General features: G+C 30.9%; 2 protein-coding genes across 4 annotated transcripts in view; both read right to left on the reverse strand.

Moving 5' to 3' along the window:
* Positions 1 to 97: 97 nt before the first annotated feature.
* LOC132952916 (drebrin-like protein B) lies at positions 98 to 2,932 on the reverse strand. Its single transcript, XM_061025427.1, has 7 exons — positions 1,628 to 2,932; positions 1,498 to 1,553; positions 1,241 to 1,353; positions 965 to 1,177; positions 733 to 897; positions 446 to 674; positions 98 to 387 (listed from the first exon to the last, which is right to left on the reverse strand). Exons 1-7 carry the CDS (start codon positions 1,711 to 1,713, stop codon positions 248 to 250), a joined length of 1,002 nt encoding a protein of 333 aa, XP_060881410.1. The 5' UTR covers positions 1,714 to 2,932; the 3' UTR covers positions 98 to 247.
* A 148-nt stretch (positions 2,933 to 3,080) lies between these two features.
* Positions 3,081 to 19,543, reverse strand: part of LOC132952915 (protein phosphatase PP2A 55 kDa regulatory subunit) — an 87,317-nt gene continuing 70,854 nt past the window's right edge. The window contains exons 2-12 of one of the 3 annotated variants that reach the window (XM_061025424.1): positions 14,312 to 14,532; positions 6,640 to 6,705; positions 6,480 to 6,577; positions 5,624 to 5,789; positions 5,441 to 5,553; positions 5,042 to 5,219; positions 4,791 to 4,955; positions 4,553 to 4,722; positions 4,270 to 4,485; positions 4,013 to 4,200; positions 3,081 to 3,944 (exon numbers count right to left, since the gene is read on the reverse strand). In XM_061025424.1, coding sequence (XP_060881407.1) covers positions 4,048 to 4,200; positions 4,270 to 4,485; positions 4,553 to 4,722; positions 4,791 to 4,955; positions 5,042 to 5,219; positions 5,441 to 5,553; positions 5,624 to 5,789; positions 6,480 to 6,577; positions 6,640 to 6,705; positions 14,312 to 14,504 — 1,518 coding nt within the window. In that variant the 5' untranslated portion in view covers positions 14,505 to 14,532 and the 3' untranslated portion in view covers positions 3,081 to 3,944; positions 4,013 to 4,047. Of the gene's footprint in view, positions 3,945 to 4,012; positions 4,201 to 4,269; positions 4,486 to 4,552; positions 4,723 to 4,790; positions 4,956 to 5,041; positions 5,220 to 5,440; positions 5,554 to 5,623; positions 5,790 to 6,479; positions 6,578 to 6,639; positions 6,706 to 7,583; positions 8,573 to 14,311; positions 14,533 to 19,543 lie in introns of those variants that run through there. The other 2 variants (XM_061025425.1, XM_061025426.1) reach the window with 2 other exon arrangements.

A 19,543-nucleotide genomic window follows, 5' to 3' on the forward strand; every position in this document is an offset into this window, starting at 1 on the left:
AATTAAAATTTAATAGAAACATTAAATAAATAAATATTTAACTAGATTAACAATTATCATAATTATTTCCAAAAAATTGGTTTTAAACATTTAAAACTTAAATATGATTCAAACATGTTTTCACAACCAATTATTACCTATTGTGATGAATTAATATAAATTAATAATAAAATCGCAGATATAAATACTAATTAGTAATTATTATGGTATAAATGAGAGAACAAGGAATCTAGTATTTAGTACTATTTTAAGGAAGTAGTTGAACATAATTGGCTGGAAATAGACCAAATGTACCATCAGGGCTCAAACCCTGCCACCAGCCTTGATCGATTTTATCAATATGACAAATTATGTCACCAGGATCAAATGAAATTTCTGTATCATCGGCTAGACAAGAAAAAATCAAGGTAAATTTAATTAAAAATAAAAATAAATTTTTTATTACCTGCTTGATAATCGTACAATGCTTCAGCTTTAATTCCTAAATCATCCTCGACATTATTTTGTCCATTTTGATTTTCAATTTCAATTTCTTCAGCGACTAATTCAGGTTTTGTTGATTCAATTTTAACATCTTCTGGCTTTTCTGGTTCTGCTTCAGCAACAGTAGGTTTTGGTTCAGTTTTCGGAATTTCTTCATTTATTATTGAATCTCTTCTTATTCTATCAGCATCCTATAAAAGTTTTAAATTTAGTTATAACTTGAATAATAAAATATTTATCATATCTTACTTCTCGCAATAGTCTTTCATCCTCTATTTTTTTCTGCTCTTGTTCTTTTTTCTTTCGTTCTTCTTCTTGTCTTAATTTTTCTTTTTCTTCTTCAGCTGCCCAAAATTTATCCCTTTCCGATGAATTTATTTCTAAATTAGGTTGAATTCTTTTGTAGGAAGTACCCTGAAACAATTATTCCATTACTAGAAATGTCTATATGAATATGAATGATTCTTGTTTATGAATTTACAATTTTCTCTTGTGGCTGCGATTGGTCAAGTCTTTCTTTAAATGAGTAAACTGACCCCGATGACTTAGAAACTTTAGATAGTATTATATCTGTATCCACCTCATCATCATTACGTGCGTTTATAGTAACATGTGCCCCCTTTAAAATGTTAGATACATCACGAATGTGATTAGCACAAGTTCCCTTTCTGACAATAGGCGCTCCTTCTCCTTGCTGAAAATAAAAAGTATAATTTCCAAAATTTAAGAAACATTTATAAATTATTGTTTTACCAACCCAATTTATTAAGACACATTTATAAAGGCTAGTCTTCGGGTCCAACACTCGGCAGAATGCATACATTATTTTAGAGCTATTTAAGTCTTCTTTCATTTCTTCGATTCCCCCTTCTGCAAAGTATAGAAAAAAATGTTACAATAGACTTTTAAATATACGAATGAACTACCTAGCCACCTTAGGTATGCTATATTAGATGTAATACATAAAACAGTATTTTAGTCATGATTTAAGCAAATATATATATAGGGGCGTACCTCCTTGGCTAATAAACTTAAGTATGTTGGTTGGACCCTCATAGCCATAGACGGCCCTGAAAAAAAAAAAAATTATTATTAGGTACCGTTATGCCGTCAGACTCCCTTCGACTCTTGTTCAAGTACTCACCAGTTGGTCGGCGTCTTGTCATCCACCACGTCTTTCCAAGTATCCAATATTTGCTGTCTGTTTTTGTTCGCGTCCAATTGGGACATGTTCGTGACGGTGAAATTAACAATAAGCTCGCGTGTAGCGTATATTTTTTTTACTACCTGTGCTAATATATCTGTGGAATTATCGCCGAACGTCGGAGACAATAATTGTCACAATTCATTCGACGACTCCGATTGACTGTTCGATTCACTTCGGTTATCACCGCTTGTTGCTGTCACAGGCACGATTCAAGATAGATCGCGGCGGACGGCGGTAAATACATTAATTCAGTCCGTGGCTGATACTGTACTATCACTACTGAACTGTCTCGGCACCTTCGACGATAACACAAGCAATAATGCCAACCGCAGAAAATATATCGTACCGGGCAAGTATCACCGGAGTTCAGTGGACTGAACCCGCGGAAAACAGATGAACTAAATACAGTATAAATAATGCGGTTCAGATGCAACCGTCCGTTGTTTGCAAAATATTACTACCGTTAATTCTTTATTACCTAATTACCTTTACCTATATGTGTCTAATGACTATGTTTAGAACATAACCGTGTTGCGAGAGATCGTATTTCAGCAAATCGCCAATGAACGAAAGTCGCAACCGTGTACGACTTGCTCGGAGAGAACACAGTCCATAGGCATTAGCAGCCATTAGGCGATCGCCAATGACAACTTTGGCTGTGTGACGGCGTTGGCCGTTGTTATGTCCGTCACGTCAACAAAGCCAAACCTATCAAATTGTCGATCATTTCATGTTTTGTCGGTTGAAAATTCATAACGCAATTCAGTAGTGCAAGTTGTTGTCGTTCAACAAATGTGAAGCCACTCCTCCCCCCACCGTCAGAAAATTAAGTCTAACTTTGGCCTTGTACAAATTACCAATTTGTTTTACCGAATGCCAATGAGGTCAATTAAAACTGTTTTTAAATGGCAATTTTTATTTTGTAAATACATTTTTAATTTTGTATTTGCTATAACACCAGATGCGCAAGATATCTGCCCAGTAGACCAGTTTTTTTTTATTCCATCACAATGAACTATAATAATTTCATACTTTATTACCATTATTGCTCTTGGAGGGTAAATAAAGAGTAAAAAGTTACAATAAAATCTAATGGTTGTACAATTTTCTTTTTAGGAGAATCTAAAAAAAAAAAAACTAAATTGATTTTTATCTCCAGATTGTATTTTAAATAATAAATTTAGTATTTTTCATGCCAACTGAATCGATGAAAAAACAGTGACTACCCTATTTTTAATAAACCATATAATTGTTACAATTAATAATTATTCAAGTTTAACATAGCTCTCAGGTATGAAGATGCTGTATGTGCGCACATATTCAAATAATATTAATATCAATAATAATAATAATATATATCAGAATGTGAATAATAAATATAATAATCTAATTCGAGTCAATTAATACTTATTATTATTATTATCAATAAATAGGTACAGAAAATAAAATTCACGGGCGTAAAAATAATTTTAGCATTTGTAAAAATAAAAAGAGAAAACAACAATAGCCGTAATCACCCGTCGAAAACAGATGCGAGGCTTCTTTTTATCATCTTTTAGGTTATTGTACACATTTTTTTAATAATTAGTTTTACGTGTATTAAATTTAATTTGATTTTCAACAAATTTATATCCGTCCATCATGGTGTTTGGCAAAGACCAAACAAGAAACAAAACAATAGAAAATATATTTTCTTTGATTTTTCATTAGTGTTTGACCTTCACTCTTCGCGAGTTTTTTATAACCTTACACATTAACTATTATCATAAAAAACATCGGTATGTACAGTACACAAAAATAAATAAATATATAAATGATCGCATAATCTACGCATCACTGGTACAATTTTTTTTTTTTGATAATTAAATTGAATATTTGGGCTCGCCACTAAAAATAATTAAATATTTCTTGTAGAAAAGTTATACAGAAGTAATTTTTACTCTAAAAAAAATTTATGTTAATTTATAATTATTAAATATATATAAAAAGAAGGTAATTTCTCGTTAGAGAACTGTAAACTAATAGAAATAAATTTTGGTAAGGGGAATTTAAAAAAAAAAAAATGTGTATAAAACGAGCTGAGTAGTATTATCCAAAAAGGGGATTCCGAGGGAGACATTTTTTTTTGTACAATATATATTGTTGAGTAAAATAAGATACCAGAATCTTATCCTCTGTCATAGAGGCTCAACGCTGTGTGTATTTTCTTATACATTTTGTTAATCCGCAATCAGAATCCCATCTTGTCAAGACACTGAAATCAAATAACATACATAATATTAAGTATTTCAAAAAATATTTTTCAATGTTAAATTAACATACTTTAAAGACGATGAAAGCGGTAGTCAGAGCTAAGGCTACAATTTATCTTGGAACAAATACAAGTTATTGGTGGCCGCAACAGCAACAATATTTTCATTTGGATGCCATGCAGTGTGAAGAATTTTCTTATTAAAGTCTAAACAATCGACGCTAATCTCGTCTTTTTTACGTTTATTTCCTATACACACCTAATTTAGGAATAATTAAATTAGAACACATAAAGTAGTATTAATTGTTTAATAATATTAGATACTTACTTTTCTAGGTTTCAATACTGTCTTAGGCTTAGCAATTTCTTTAGAAGCTTCTAATGTGACATCTCGTTTAGCTGCCCGATCAAACATTCGGAAGAAATTATTGTAAGCACCAGTCATAATATATTGATCAGTGCCCGACCAGCAGCATTCAAATTTATCGAAAATACAATCATTTTCATACAATGAACATAGTTTAGGTCGCAAGTACTCGTGCACCTAAAAATTATTATTTATCAATGAAATGTTGGCATTGATAAGATAAAGTATGAATATGTATGCATACGGGATATGTTTCAATCGGTTTAGTTTCCATATGTAAATCCCAAACCTTGATAGTCATATAATCTCTAGACATCATGTAACGGCCAGAATTGGATATTTTTACGTCAGATATACTAGATATGATTTCAGAAAAGAAACTTCTCGTTGTTGGATCATCTTGTTCTTCAAACACTACAAGAATAATAACATTACTGTTATAAATTCTTACATATTAATAATCTGTTATTGTAAACACTAACATTTAGCATGTTTATCACACAATGCTGAAGATCGCATATCACATAGACGAATTGTACCCTTGCTACTACTGTATACAAATAAGTTGCATTCCAGCGGATGAAATTCAGCTGCTGTTATGACTTCTGTGAGCTCTTCCATGTTAGTCGGCTTAATATCAACAATATCTTTAATTTGTTACACTAAGGAAAAATACTTACACTTCTTATTTAAAAACCGTAGAATTAAACATCAAATAAAAGTAAAAGGATACTGAAACTTTGATCAGTGATTTCTAAATTCCATAAATTTATTCTTAGGTCATCAGCCGATAGATAGGTTTCTTGATCAGAATTTACACTGATTGAGTTAATATGGTAAGTATGAGCATTGGCGAATACTCTCCTTGGAGAAGCTTCAACCATTAGTTCCATCGACTTCAACACTGGCACCTGCAAATTTAAAATATTTTTTTTATTTAAAATACATATTTTTAAATCAATACTAAATACTATAGTATGGTATTATAAATAAATTTGGTAACATTAATTAAAAAAAAAAAAAGAATAGAAAATTATACATGGATATTGGATATAGGAGAAAAGAAACTACCCATGAGCAGCACCTCTGACAATTTAAATAATACAATATTATAAAGAACATTAAAACATACCCTCAAGGAAGTAATATTCATTGGATCCCTCATGATGCCACTATCTTCTTTAGTATTATATCCTTCAATTTTCTTATCTTTTTCAGACACTTTCCACAATTTAATGGTTTTGTCTAGATTAATTACACAAAAAAAAAATTAATAATAATTAAATAATTATGATTTTTGTTTTTAAAATATTACCATTAGTAGACAATAGAAAATGAGCTTGATTTTTACGTCTGAGCCACCTAATTTTATTAATTTTTTCTTCTATTTCTAAACTTTTAAGATAATCAAATTCAGGTTCATGACTTTGGAACGTACTGTATACAGTGTAGTCTCCTCGTCTTGGAATACATGTTTTGCTCTGTAATGTTAAATACATTATAAGTATGACTAGTATAACTTAATAAATAAAATATTATACAACCTTGAAAGAGCCAAACTTTATTTTTTATACATAAATAAATAAAATATAATTTTAATTCCTTACCATCATATTATATAGGATATTTAAGTGCAGCACTTCTTATTATAATTAATTTTATTAGATTATTATAGATTCAGGTTTTGTTTTGTTTAATTTGATTTATTTTGTAGTTATCCAAAAAATATACATGTAATTAAATCATATATTATATATAGGTTTTAAATATTGGTATTTTATGCAACAAATATTACATGATTCGTAAATTTATACCTAATCAAAGAATAATAAAAAAATTAATTAGTCTAAACATTTCTTTTGAAAATATATCTTATGAAGCCACAAATATGCTTTCATCTATTTTACGTATACATTTAAATCAATACCTGGTTTCATATTGTATTATAAATTTTAATTGGTCATAGTTCTACAGCAGATTTAAATAGAGAATATTTATGACAGCTTCTTTAGTTCCAGATTCTAATAGGAAATTCTGAAAGTTTATTGCACACAAATAATCAAGTTAGGATCGCAGATTTATTAGATGATTAAAACTTTTTCAATATGGCATAGGTATTTGAAATTATGGGTTGAAGGTATCAGTTAAATGTATTGAATTAATTTACTTACCATTGGATCCCGTTGAAATATTACTACTCGACCGCCTTTGTCACCGGTAGCCAATAATTCTCCATCGTGGTTAAACTCCACACAGGAAATTAAATCGGCTGTTCAAATAAATAAGTATAAATACCTATCTGAGGAACAATTTATACTGCCATACACTTACCTTCGGTAACGTCATCTTCCAACGTGCCTTTAACTTGTGAGAAACACCATTGTATCTCACCGTTTCCTGCAACAAATAAATTTATAGTGTATTAGAGATTGGCAGATGAATAGTAAAATTGTTGTAGAATAATATACAAGCAGCATCTGTTTCAATTATTTCAAATTTAAATACAGATGCCAATAAACTTCATCAAAGCATTAAAAATAAATATTTGATTATGAAATTGTTATATTTATAGGTTAAAGAGTATATGTTACAAACAATGTAAATGTAGACCGGATATAAAATTCCCTTCTGATAGAATTAAGTTAAAATATTGTACCATTACAATAGCTAATTTGCTTTGTATTATAAATTTGGACTCAACTTAGCACAAACCAAGTTGAACTTTCGATAATTTTAATGTTGAATTGACTTTAAAGGTATTGCCCAAGTGATAAGAGTATTCAACTATTACTGTAAGTTCAAATTGTATCATCCAAAAGGGGCAAGTTATTGTGAATATCATCGAAATGAAACATAATATCATTGTTCCACAGCAAGATGTACTCAAATGGAAGATTATAATATAATCAAGTTATAGTACTGATGGTCGACTAAACCTTGTGGACGGCACACAGGTATCTATGTTTAGAAGGTATTCGATGTGCTATTGAATAGGAATGGTAAATAGATAGCCAGATAGATCGTGTTGAACACTTTCAGATACCGTCTAGAAGTACAGTTTTCCAGGGGGTCGTACGGACATGCAAGAAAGTGAGAGTAAAGTGCGACTGGGAGAGTCCAGACGCATTACAGGCACACGGTGGTGTCGTGGACAGCGGGTCAGCTGATGCCGTGCTAGGTATCGAACACCGTCGGCAAGACGGTAACGCCGGACGACTGCATTGCGGTGGCACCGTCGGACAACGACGACAGGGTATTACACGGTGCCATCTTACCATTCTCTACGTCGTCAGTCATTGTGGTCATTGACGGCAGCGGATAGTCTCATGTGCGCGAACGAACGTGTGACCTAGAAACGTTGGCGCGCAGAAGTGTCGACGACGGCGGAAAAACGTGACAAGCACAGAATCGACGGGTATCGGCCTTGTCTCTCGTCCGTCACGTTGGCGAACGACGACAACGACGCACACGTACGACGCGGAGGTTGCAACGGTGGTGCGGTCGGTCGAAAAACGCAACGACAACGACGGTGGTGGCGGCGGCGGTGATATGTATCGCGCGAGGCGGAAAAGCGTGCGATAACGTAGCGAAGGTGCCGCCCGGGGTTGTTGCCGACAGCGACAAAATGTAAACGGCGTACGCGGTGGTGGCGGTGGCGAGGCGAGAGAGGTGAGACGGCGGTGAAAACGTTACGAAAACCACTTACCGGCCATTGCGGCGTCGATATCGCTGTTGCAGCGCCTTTTTTTGATTAGATTATCCACCGTAATTACGTTCGATGAACCATTTGAGTGAAAAAAAATTTAAAATTTAAAAAAAAAAAAATGTAATAAATAAATAATAATAACAATCAAAACAAAACCCGACCACGGAACGCGAACGGTGTGTCGGTGGCGGCAGCGGCGGCGGCGGCGGCGGATAAGAGAGAATCGCGACGGCGGACGGACGGCGGCGTGATGTGATTTTTCGATTGGGAAAAAGTACACAGCGGTGCGTGTGCGTCGCGGGCGGTAGGGGGGTGCGGTGGTGATGTGTGGGGCGTGGAGGGCTTAAAGCGGACGAGCGCGCGCGGTGGGGGGAAGGTGCTTCTGAGTTCTGGCCGAGCGCGCGAATATCGTCTGTTCGTCTGTTGTAGTGTTGTAGTGTGTCGTGGTGAGAGTGAGTGTGGCCGTGTACGTGTGCGTGTGCGTGTGTGTGCGTACGTCCGATGTACAATAATAGTAATAATATGTAATAACAATATTTCAGCGCCGATATTATTATTATATTGTATTTATGTACGCGGAGGAAGTAATAAGTGTTCCGCGGCGGGCGTGAGATAATAGCGCGCCGCGGCTGGTTCGCGTGCGCGATCTAGCGAATAGCTAGCGACGTACCTGTCGGCCGCCGTCCACGGGGTGACCCGCCGCGGACGCTCTGCCGCTCGCGCGCGGGTGGCAGCACCTGAAGCGCGGCCAGGCGGCCACCGCAGTGCCGGCAACGTGACCGCGTGCGGGCGCGCGCGGTTTGCGTCCCGCGCAAAAATAAAAAAACCGTATCCGACGCACGCCGCCGCGCGCCAACGACCGACGACTCGACGCCGCGTATCAATGCTATTATTATACCATCGTGAGCGGAAATCGCGGTGTGGGTGGGTGGTGGGGTGGCACTTTCGGTGGGTTTCGAGAGCCTCCTCCGAAATATGACGAGCTCCGACAGCCCTTTTCCCGCCGAACATTGGTCTCACGTTTATTGATATAATATTGTTATGTTTATAGACTATATCATATTAATATGATGATTATACCGATTAGGTAACGACGACATTGTATTGTGCGATTTATAATTCTGAATTACTTATTTATGGGTTTTTTATTGTTTTTGGCCGCCGCGGCCTCCTTGCTCGAAAAATGTTAGGCGGATTTGATATAAGGTTTCTACTCGTGTTTTTATCGTAAATCAAACATAATATTATGTTTTTTTCATCAGTAGGTACACCTACGTTTATAAAAGTTAAAAGTGAAACTCGTCGAGAAGCCACGCCATAAAAACGCAAGTAATTGATTTAGTTTAATGAAGCGACTATACCTACCTATATATGATATATTTGATTGACTATTTCCCACAGTATTATATAATCGATGATGTGTTTATACAGTCAATTAAATTATAAATAGGTAATAAATAAATTGTATTATTTATTCCAACGATTAAAGAGAGCGTTTAGAATTCGATTCCTACCTACCTACTTCAACCGTAGTGTATTATAAAATATATGTTAGCTATTTTGGATTAGTGGTATTCATACATAGTTTATTTAAATATATTTTCATTTGGAAAAAGTCCAAAATATACTTTTCAAAGAGTATTCTGTAATTGTTGAGAAAATAGCATCATACAAGTTAAATTTATTTATTATTATACATTTTTACATGAACATTATACTATAATCTAGCTGGCTATTGTACGAATGTTAAATATCACCTATTTATAGTGATTACTGATTACTTTATTTTCATTAAAACTCAAGATTGAAATAAACTGATAAAAACATTTTAAGAAATTCTAATTTTATGAATTGTATTACGAATTTACGAGGTTACATAATATCTATAAGTACCATTATAGTATTTTGTACCTGCAATCTTTAATTGGTTAGGATAGTCAATTTTTATTTTTACCTCCAAAGAAAACAATACACGTTTGTTATAAACATAAATTTCTTTGTTTTTTAGAAATCAAAGAGCATGAACCTAATTTTTATTTTTGAAAATCGAACAGAAGTTGAAAAAAATATCAAATGTTTTAGAATTGAACGAGATTCTTTATTGAATACATAGCAGGTAGGCACCTAACGTTTGTTATCATGTAATGATAGTTTGTTCAAAAGATTTGATGCTTATTACCAGTAGGTGTCTATATTTTATTCTACAATATGCTTTGTTTTATATTTAACAATTACCTAATATTAATACGCATCGACGTTTTCACGGGGGCGGGTGGTCATGGGGTTTTAACCCTACATTGAAAATTTCTGAGAACGCCACTGGTAATAGGTAATAACTATTAATTAGTACGTAACCTGTCAATATAAATACAATTACGCCTATGAAGCACAAGTGCACAACGATGTCATTAACTATCTATATAGAGCAGGTGTGTTTGTTTGAAGAAGGACACAACGCAATAATTTAGAAATTCAAAATAAATACTAGTTTTGAAATGTGTTTGAAGAATACTCATACGAAGGATGGAGTCAGTGGAACTAAAAAAAATGTTAATAGGTTAGTCTTAGCTGCTTATACGTTACACAATAATATTATGATCTTTAATTTTTATATAATACCAATTATTGAAAATATATTTACCTATTATTTACCTATAAATCAATACCGGGAATAAATAAGTAAATTATATATAGAAAAATAATAAGTAATATAGGTAGTTTGTATAGATCTCATCATTACCAACGTATCACCTATAATACACCTATGTAAAATTATAACTACCTATACATTTCTGCATAAATACATAAACCGTCAGTAAAGTGTTTAAGAACAACACAAAATATCAAGAAAGTGTACTATTCTACTAAAATTTTTACGCATGTTACTTATAGTTTATACTTGTTTGTACTTAATAGTTAATACAATAGAGCTTTTGAAATGTATAACCTTAGCACTATTATGTTTTACTCTAAGCCATCTTTTTCAAAAATATTTTCATTCATATATTCTGGCCTTCTGGGTGTCTATTATTCGATGTAAGTGCTCCTGTGCGCCACAGCTATTCAGTATTCTGTTCAGTTCTAAGAAATTGTATTTTGACCTCAGTAAACTATTTTTTCCCCACTTTACATATGAATAAGGGCATCATGAAAATATAATAACAAATTATACTTGTAAATATATTTAATTTGTTTACATGACGCGTATAATGTAATATTTACCTATTATAATATTATTATCTGTTATTATCCTTTTTGTTATTTTTTAAAATTGTTTGTAATTTTGTATGGGTGTATTGTCTGTAAAATATCTATAGATATACATAACCAAATAAATCCTCTTTAAATGTGTGACGAACGTAGTTTTACCGTTAGGGATACCTTAACATACGTCAGGTTGTACCCAACTATGAACAATTAGATTAAGGATTTTGATTTTGATACATCAACATTTTCAGAAAAAAATATCGGCTAAATAATTTACATTAGAAAAGGGGAGGGGGTCTTTGTTTGAAAAACAGACGTTTGTATTTCCATTCTCCACATTACGCTGCTCAAACAGTGCAAACAATGTCAAGAGTTTTAAAATATTATCTTTATGTATATGTATATTTAAAAATTCTAAAAATCATATTTTGAATAATACATACCTAATGGCTAGTACATATTGTAGTCAATTAGTATAACCTAATCTCAAAATCCGAAATATGATTTAGGATTATAACTCATAATATATATCCAATTAACATTTCCCAAAATTATATATAATATATTATTATATTCTCAAGCAATAATAAGACGTTATCCACTGACGGTTGTAAGCATTTTGATAAACTGTGTGTGCTCACGAGTTCGATTATAAAAAAAATATTAATGACTCCTAATGCTATTCCAAATATGATGTATTATTTTTTAATTACCCATTTAAAATTGCTTCTGCTTTTGCTAAAAGATTTGGACCTCACGAGTGAGAAGATCATAATGGATGAATGTATTTTTCGGAACGGTTTGTAACGATTTATAGATAATTCTCGTATGAAAATATCTAGCTTGAAAGGTTTATAGGTTTGTTTCATTTGAAACGTATGTAGGAGAAGATTATATTTACTACGAAAAAGATTGATTATAATGTCCGTCTAGTGCAAACGTGTACGACTGAAACCCAAATTGGGACTTCGTAAGACTAAATTAGTTTGTTAAATAAGATTAATTTTTAGTAATGAACGTAATAAACCGTTGAGAATTTTTTTTCGTTTATTTGTGGTAGGTACCACGTCCTCCCACATGTTTATAGTCTCTTATCTAATGTTTTATATAATGACTAAATATATTAATTTAAGTTAGGTTGAGGTCATAGACTCTTAAATATGTTAATGTTCCTCAGCAGAGTCATTCATTTAATCGATACGAATAAATAAAAAAAAACTAAAAATATTCTGCTAAAAAATGCACTTTTATTTTGTCAAATACCTACGTAGGTACTTAAATAATAATGTTCTGGCAATCAGTACTTGTAAGTTTTCATATAGGTATTAGACACTATTACTAGAAATACTAATATTGTATAGGTACTTCCTATATTATACATTTTAGTATAATTCGTAATTCTTATCTGTAGATAACAAATTGTTTAATGTTTCACTACTCCAAGCTATTAAATATTTTTGTTCGTTCAAAAAAAAAAAATTCATTATATTTAATCTGGTTGTAAACCGGATTAAGACGATGAGCGATGATGATGAGAAATAACGTTATCGGTAAGTATAAATTGTACCTGGCTGTATATTATTCAATCAAGTTATGTCTCTAAGTATGCATTAAGCGCAGTGCGCATTACGATTTCAATTGGCATAATTTAATATTTAAATTGAAATATTGTGCATGTTTTTGAGAGTTTGAGATATTAGTTATTTTGTTATAAAAAATTGTTATTTTACATCTACATCAATTGAAAGAATTGAGTACCTACCTAGTTATGGTCACAATATGTACTTTTGTACATTATGTACTTATGTATATTGGTATATTATTAATGTTCGAAATTTACAACATGCGTTGTAACGATATATGCATTTGACTTTGAATAATTTGTAACAATTTATCAATTATGTATACACCATTTTTGTCCATATTGCCATATAGGTATATCGTTGATTATGTAGCAAGTCCCATTGTCACGTAATAATAACGTAGGTTTTCGCATTCAACCCTTCTGAACAATACATAATTTTATTTATATAGAATGTATCATTTACTACTAAAAATGCATTACCAAATTTTATTTTATCTTATGTAGGTACGTATTAAATAAAATAAAATTCTTTAAAAATTAACTTTATACCTACCTAATGATATATCTACACAGTATACATGTTTTCAAAGATATTATATTATTTCAGTATGCGTATAAACTATTTTATTTGATAATTTATATACTATTTTTAACAGTATAATTATAGCAATGTAAAATGTTTTTTATAATTTATAAATCTTAATACACACAAATAGTTATTTAAAATAGTTTATAGTATTCCTATCATAATATGAACAAAATACCTTTTAACCCTATGTATGAAAATATAGTAAGTATTCGAAACTGTTTATTGTACCACTCATAATATTAGGCTAAATATTATGGTTTTATGTATACAGAGTACTCACGTACATATTATGTATTATGTCTGTATATAGTATTGAGTGTAATTATCATAATGTTTGTGGGTATTGCCTGTTTACAAAATAATATCCAACTTTAATGGGCATAAATTGTTCTTATTTCTTTTAAAACAGCTAGCTCATGAATATTTTTATACACATATTTCTTCAAAAATGACATCACTCTGTCGTAACGTGATATCGTTTTTATTGGTACTTAAATCGTTATTTTTTCAAACTATTTCTGTGACTGTGGCATACGAATATAAACATTTGAAAAACTTATGATATTTTTTTTAAAAATCTGATCTTATGTAGGACACCTACATATAGAAAATTAGTATTATTCTCAAATCGGTTTTGTTTTATTAAATTAAGATCATCTAAATACCTGTCTATTTAATATTATTATACTTAGGTGAGTGCTTGACTATATTCGATAGAATTTAAATAATTTACAGGGATCAATCGACTATGCATGGATACGTTATGTATGTAAACCTATACCTACTAATATATTATGTTCGATATTTCGTTTATACATTGTTTTTTTATTAACGCTTCACTGTAGTGGCATAGCTATAAATCGAAAATATTTAAGGGAGGACGAATCGTAAGTGTATAGTAGGTGAATTTTGTCACCTGTGTTGTTCTTCTTGTTGACGATGAACCTGGTGAGACTCGACTGACGGATCATGGCCGTGGACTTGATGACAAACTTGTGGGCGTGCGACGTGTGCGACGCCCCTTGGTCGGTGGCTCGGGACACACGAGTCTTTCCTCCTGGCGGCGCGTCCGTCGGCCGCCATAAACCCACCACTTCGGTGTGACGCATCTTGTGTTCGTCACGTGGTCACAGCAACCTGTGAACATGTGCACGCAGATGGTTAAAATTTATAATGTTATTTATTATAATCATAGTTGCACGATGCGGTACAAACTAAAAATAAAGATACGCATTGACAACGTTATATACATATATTATGGATATTGTTGGTCGTGGTTACCCCAAACTTTTGTAATCCGATTTTGTTAGGTAAGGTACCTATAATAGGTGATAGGTATAGGATATTTTATACATAAGTATTGACTGGTATCTATGTACACTAAGACTTTGACAAACACGTGTCCGTGTACCTAATACATAGGCGTACCGCGGGGAAGATACTATATTCACTTATCTGTTAGTACCAGAGAAGCAGAAAAAATTTTCATTTGTATAACGTTTTATTCCAACTCAACTGCCCGTACAGCAGTTAACGGCTGCGTGAAAAATAATAGTCGACAACACATAAGTACAACGTATGATTTGTATGTAAACAAATAATCGTTGTCCTCTCATTTCTATAATACTCCTATAAACATGTATTTTATTTTTAATTATTCTTCAAGAAGATAGTGGGATCCACTGAACATGTTCGTGTTGGATCCAATGGGTTAACAATTTGAATTACAAATCCACTAAATATTTAATACAATTAAACAATTACAATACATTTTTCTCGCATAACTAAAATATCAATAGACAATGTAATTAATTTAAATCAATTTTTTTCTACATCGATATAAATAATATAATATTTTATGGTTGCGCAAGATGTCAGGGTGTAATAGCGCGTAATATTTTATAGCTATAAAATGGCAATATTATGATGGTTGTATACACTTGTACCTACTATATAATATTAAAGAATTAAGAGCAATACAATAATGATGGTTATAACAATTGCATTGCAATATCGGTTAACATAAAAATTTAAATTTTTTTACCCATCAAAACTAATCAACTAAAATATATTTGTTAACAAGTAAATAAGACATTATTATATGGATGGAGACTTTTTGCTCAAAACATTTCGAATTTTATACGTTCAACAAATATGATTGACCTATAATAAACTTTGATTATATTTGAAATGACATTTTTTTCGTTTCCCAATTTTTCTTTATAAATCGTAGAGAGGCGTAGCTGACTGCTGTAGAGCCACCAGTTTATTTTCTAAAAACTATACTAGGTGGTCCCTTACTTCGTTTAAATAAACGCCCTACATACATGCAGTATTATTTAGCACTTGTATCAACATAATGTTCTTGTGCTTTTTAATAGTTGTTTGCATATTGTACAAAATACAAATACATATTTTACAAATGTCACAATATTATTTATTTGTTTAGCTATCAACATAAATGAAGAATGTCACATATTTCATTGTCCAGTTGAAGTATAATGTGTAATAAAAAAATGATATAAATCACGGTTAAGGTATGCAATTTAATAATTATTTTACCTACTTGCAGATATTGCAAATTGCAATGTAGGTATACCCTAAAATAGGATTGAACATATATGATGTTGACTGAAAATGCGTTCCAGCAGGATATTATGAACCGTATACTTACAAGCTAAGTACGTCAAGGAAGGTTCTATATGTCACTATAAAGGTGTGTCTATGAGTGTGACCTACATGGCTGCATGTCCAATATGACAAATGCAATGACAAAATATAGAACTATAAGATCGCAAATAAGATGTGATCAAACATGCTTTCTACGAATAGGGTAAGGCAAGGTCTCCTATAGGTGTCAAGGGAAATTAATCAATGCTTTCTCTATTCGTTTCTTTTTATTGGAACGCTACTACTTCTCTTAATTATTTATTAATTCATAGAATGTAATTGATTAATTAAAAAATAAGTAAGTGCATAGTATTTAACACCGAGTATCAACAGTTAGGTTAATTGTATTAATATTCCATATTCATTGTGTTTTGTAATTAGACAGGTGCATTGTACCTACGAGTGCTTGATAATTTAAAATTTTTTATCGTACTGCTTAACGATAGGTAGTCGACATAAACACTTGAACGCATAAATGTTTTCTAAATTGCCTATCACTCACGCCTAAATTGTCGACGTTTTATCGGACAATTAATTGACAATACTAACTATGAAGTAGATTCATAGGTGTGCGCAGGATCTCAGGTCAGGTGTAGCAAATGTTTTTTTCCTGACCATATTCTCTAATGGCCCAAAGATAAAATATATTATAACTTTCGTGTAATGAATAATGATTAATATTAAATTCATACTTCATACTTGTAATTAAAATCAATAACAAATCGGATAAAACTATAATATAATAATATTTTATGAATAAGGTGTCACAATAAGGTGGTTTTCAGAATATTATATAGGTACCTACTATGTATTTTTTAAACGTCGTTACGACCGGAAAAATATATTTTGTTAACAATTAGAAGACACGTTTGTTAATCACAAATCAATCGTATGCAAGTGTATTTAGTAAACTCTTTAATAATAAGTACCTATGTGTTTGTATTAAAACAAAATTAGGTATGTAACATAAAATGTATATTTTCTTAATATAATTTTTCTCAAATCACCGTCTACAATTAGCTCGTGGAATATTTAATGGTGTAAGTTTAAGTACCTACCTTATTATATTAATATTAAAACGAATGAGGTAATGATTCGAATCGATCACGTATAAACGTTATGAGAAAATAATAGGTTGTATACACTTAACTACATAATATACACGAGCATCTACTAATTTGTATGTAATATAATATTTTAACAAAGATTAATTTTTGGTCATCTTTATAGTATTATAATTTATGGTAGGATCTATAACACTATATTAGGCCCCTACGTGATATCGTTCAGTGGTATACCCATTAAATTCTAAATAAATAGATAAAATTGTAGGTAGGTAAATAGGTAGGTGCTTTTTGTATAAAAACGAACAGAAATGGTTAGGTACTTACATTAAAACATTTGAGGTAGGTACTGACATCGATAATTCTATAATATTATTATAATATTCAATAATATATTATTATAATCCAATACAATTATACGCTTTTCATTTTAATACAATAATTATTATTTTTCTTTTTATATATATATTATTTCACTATACATCGAAACGTTATTTTATTGATAATTTTATAGCAGCTAGAATAATGCTAGATCTTAAACTTGAGTAATATTATCGTGGGTTCTTAGTTCATGTAGTTGGTTATATTTGTTCGATTCTGGTATAAGTATAATATACAATTGAATAAATGGACGATTGTAAGCTGTTGTAACCGTTGTAGACACATTGACCTCAACAAAACTCGGACAGCCAATTTGAGAATACCATTCTATATATTATTATTTTTAAAGCCATACAATTTAAAAGCATTTCAAAGTAATAAAATGTTAGTATGCAAAATTGTACACGGTTAATGTGAACTGTATGTGTTCTCCATTAATGTTGTCAGCTTCTATCTGCGCCAAATGTGTTACATTTAGATTAAGAAAATACATTTTGAAATATACAAAGTGTAGCACACATCTAACAAGTTACACACATATATATATATATATTTGATAAAGATATCGTATTACTATCAAAATTTTTATTTTAAATTTTATCGTTAAAATAATATAATCTAATTAAAAATAATATTACATTATTATTAGATAGGCGGTAGTTATTATTATAAAAAGGAAAAATATTTTGGATTCATCAAATGAATTATGGGTTTTGACGCAAAGAATAATAATTTTTCCCTATGAAAATGAAAATATATATCTGCAGTATACTGTCTACCGCAGTTACATATATTTTATTTATGGTTTGTTATATTTTTAAATATATGTACCTACCTATATTATTTATATTTTATGCACCTATGCAAATTAAATATTTAGAATGCTTTTGAGGTGTGTTAATAGGGTTTAAATTTGAACACAATACGCTTTATTATAGTTAAATAAATATGTTTCTATATACGAGTGGATTAATTTTTTGTTATTGGTACAAAATAAATGTGTTTTTTTTATCCAATTTACAGTACTTTACAATCCATATACAATATCATAGTGTTAACGGTATTAACGTATTATTTTAAGAAAATAATGAGCACTGCATACTTAAAAATAAATTTAATATAAAAAATATTGTAATAAAATACGACATTATGATTTAATTCCTTTTCATTGTTAATGCAAGTCCATGTGTATAACCGTTGACGACTATTATACCTACATAATATAATATTATACATACGATTTTATTTCTCTTGTAATCCAATAATAATATAATAATATAGAACATCTAAACCTACATGGTGTAGGAAATTGTTATGGCTTTAATCTCGCAATGTATCTTTAGAATGTAGAACTTGCAGTATTTTGCTGTGAGTTCTAGTCGAAATTAATATAGGTATAAAATGTACCAAACATAATAAAAAACCACTAAATTGTTTTGCCCATTTCTATTTTATATCCAATATAAAACTAAAAAATAATTTATATTATGATGTATAATGTATATGATATTATGTATAATGGATTTTTAATATAAACATTTTTTTTTAATCTCAATAACTGATTTATTTGAATAATGTAAGATTCCATACCGTCTTATGGTTATATTTAAAATTGAAATAGATATAAAGTTTTTGACTGTTATTTTTTCATAATTAATGATTAATACATTTATGTTAGATCCTTTTATAGTTATATATTCGTTATAAATTAATACTATAAAAGTATAAAACTGTCAAGTATTATAAAACAGAATAATACTTACATACACTCATACCATATCTGTTATAATATGTAAAACTGCCGCTTGGCGTATAATAAATAATAACTATAATAATTACTATTATATTTCTTTATAGTCGTTCGTTCAGATTTCGCAATAGTCTTCGAAAATTATTAGGGAATTGAGAACAATATTTTTTTAGTACAATTTCAACTGTAAGATGCATTCGTTGATAGGAAGTAATGTTTTGATGTCATGCATCGTGATTAATATTTTATCAAAATTAATATTCCTGGTTCTTAATAAACAGAA

This window comes from Metopolophium dirhodum, chromosome 9 (assembly GCF_019925205.1).
Source record: "Metopolophium dirhodum isolate CAU chromosome 9, ASM1992520v1, whole genome shotgun sequence".
NCBI lineage: Eukaryota > Metazoa > Arthropoda > Insecta > Hemiptera > Aphididae > Metopolophium > Metopolophium dirhodum.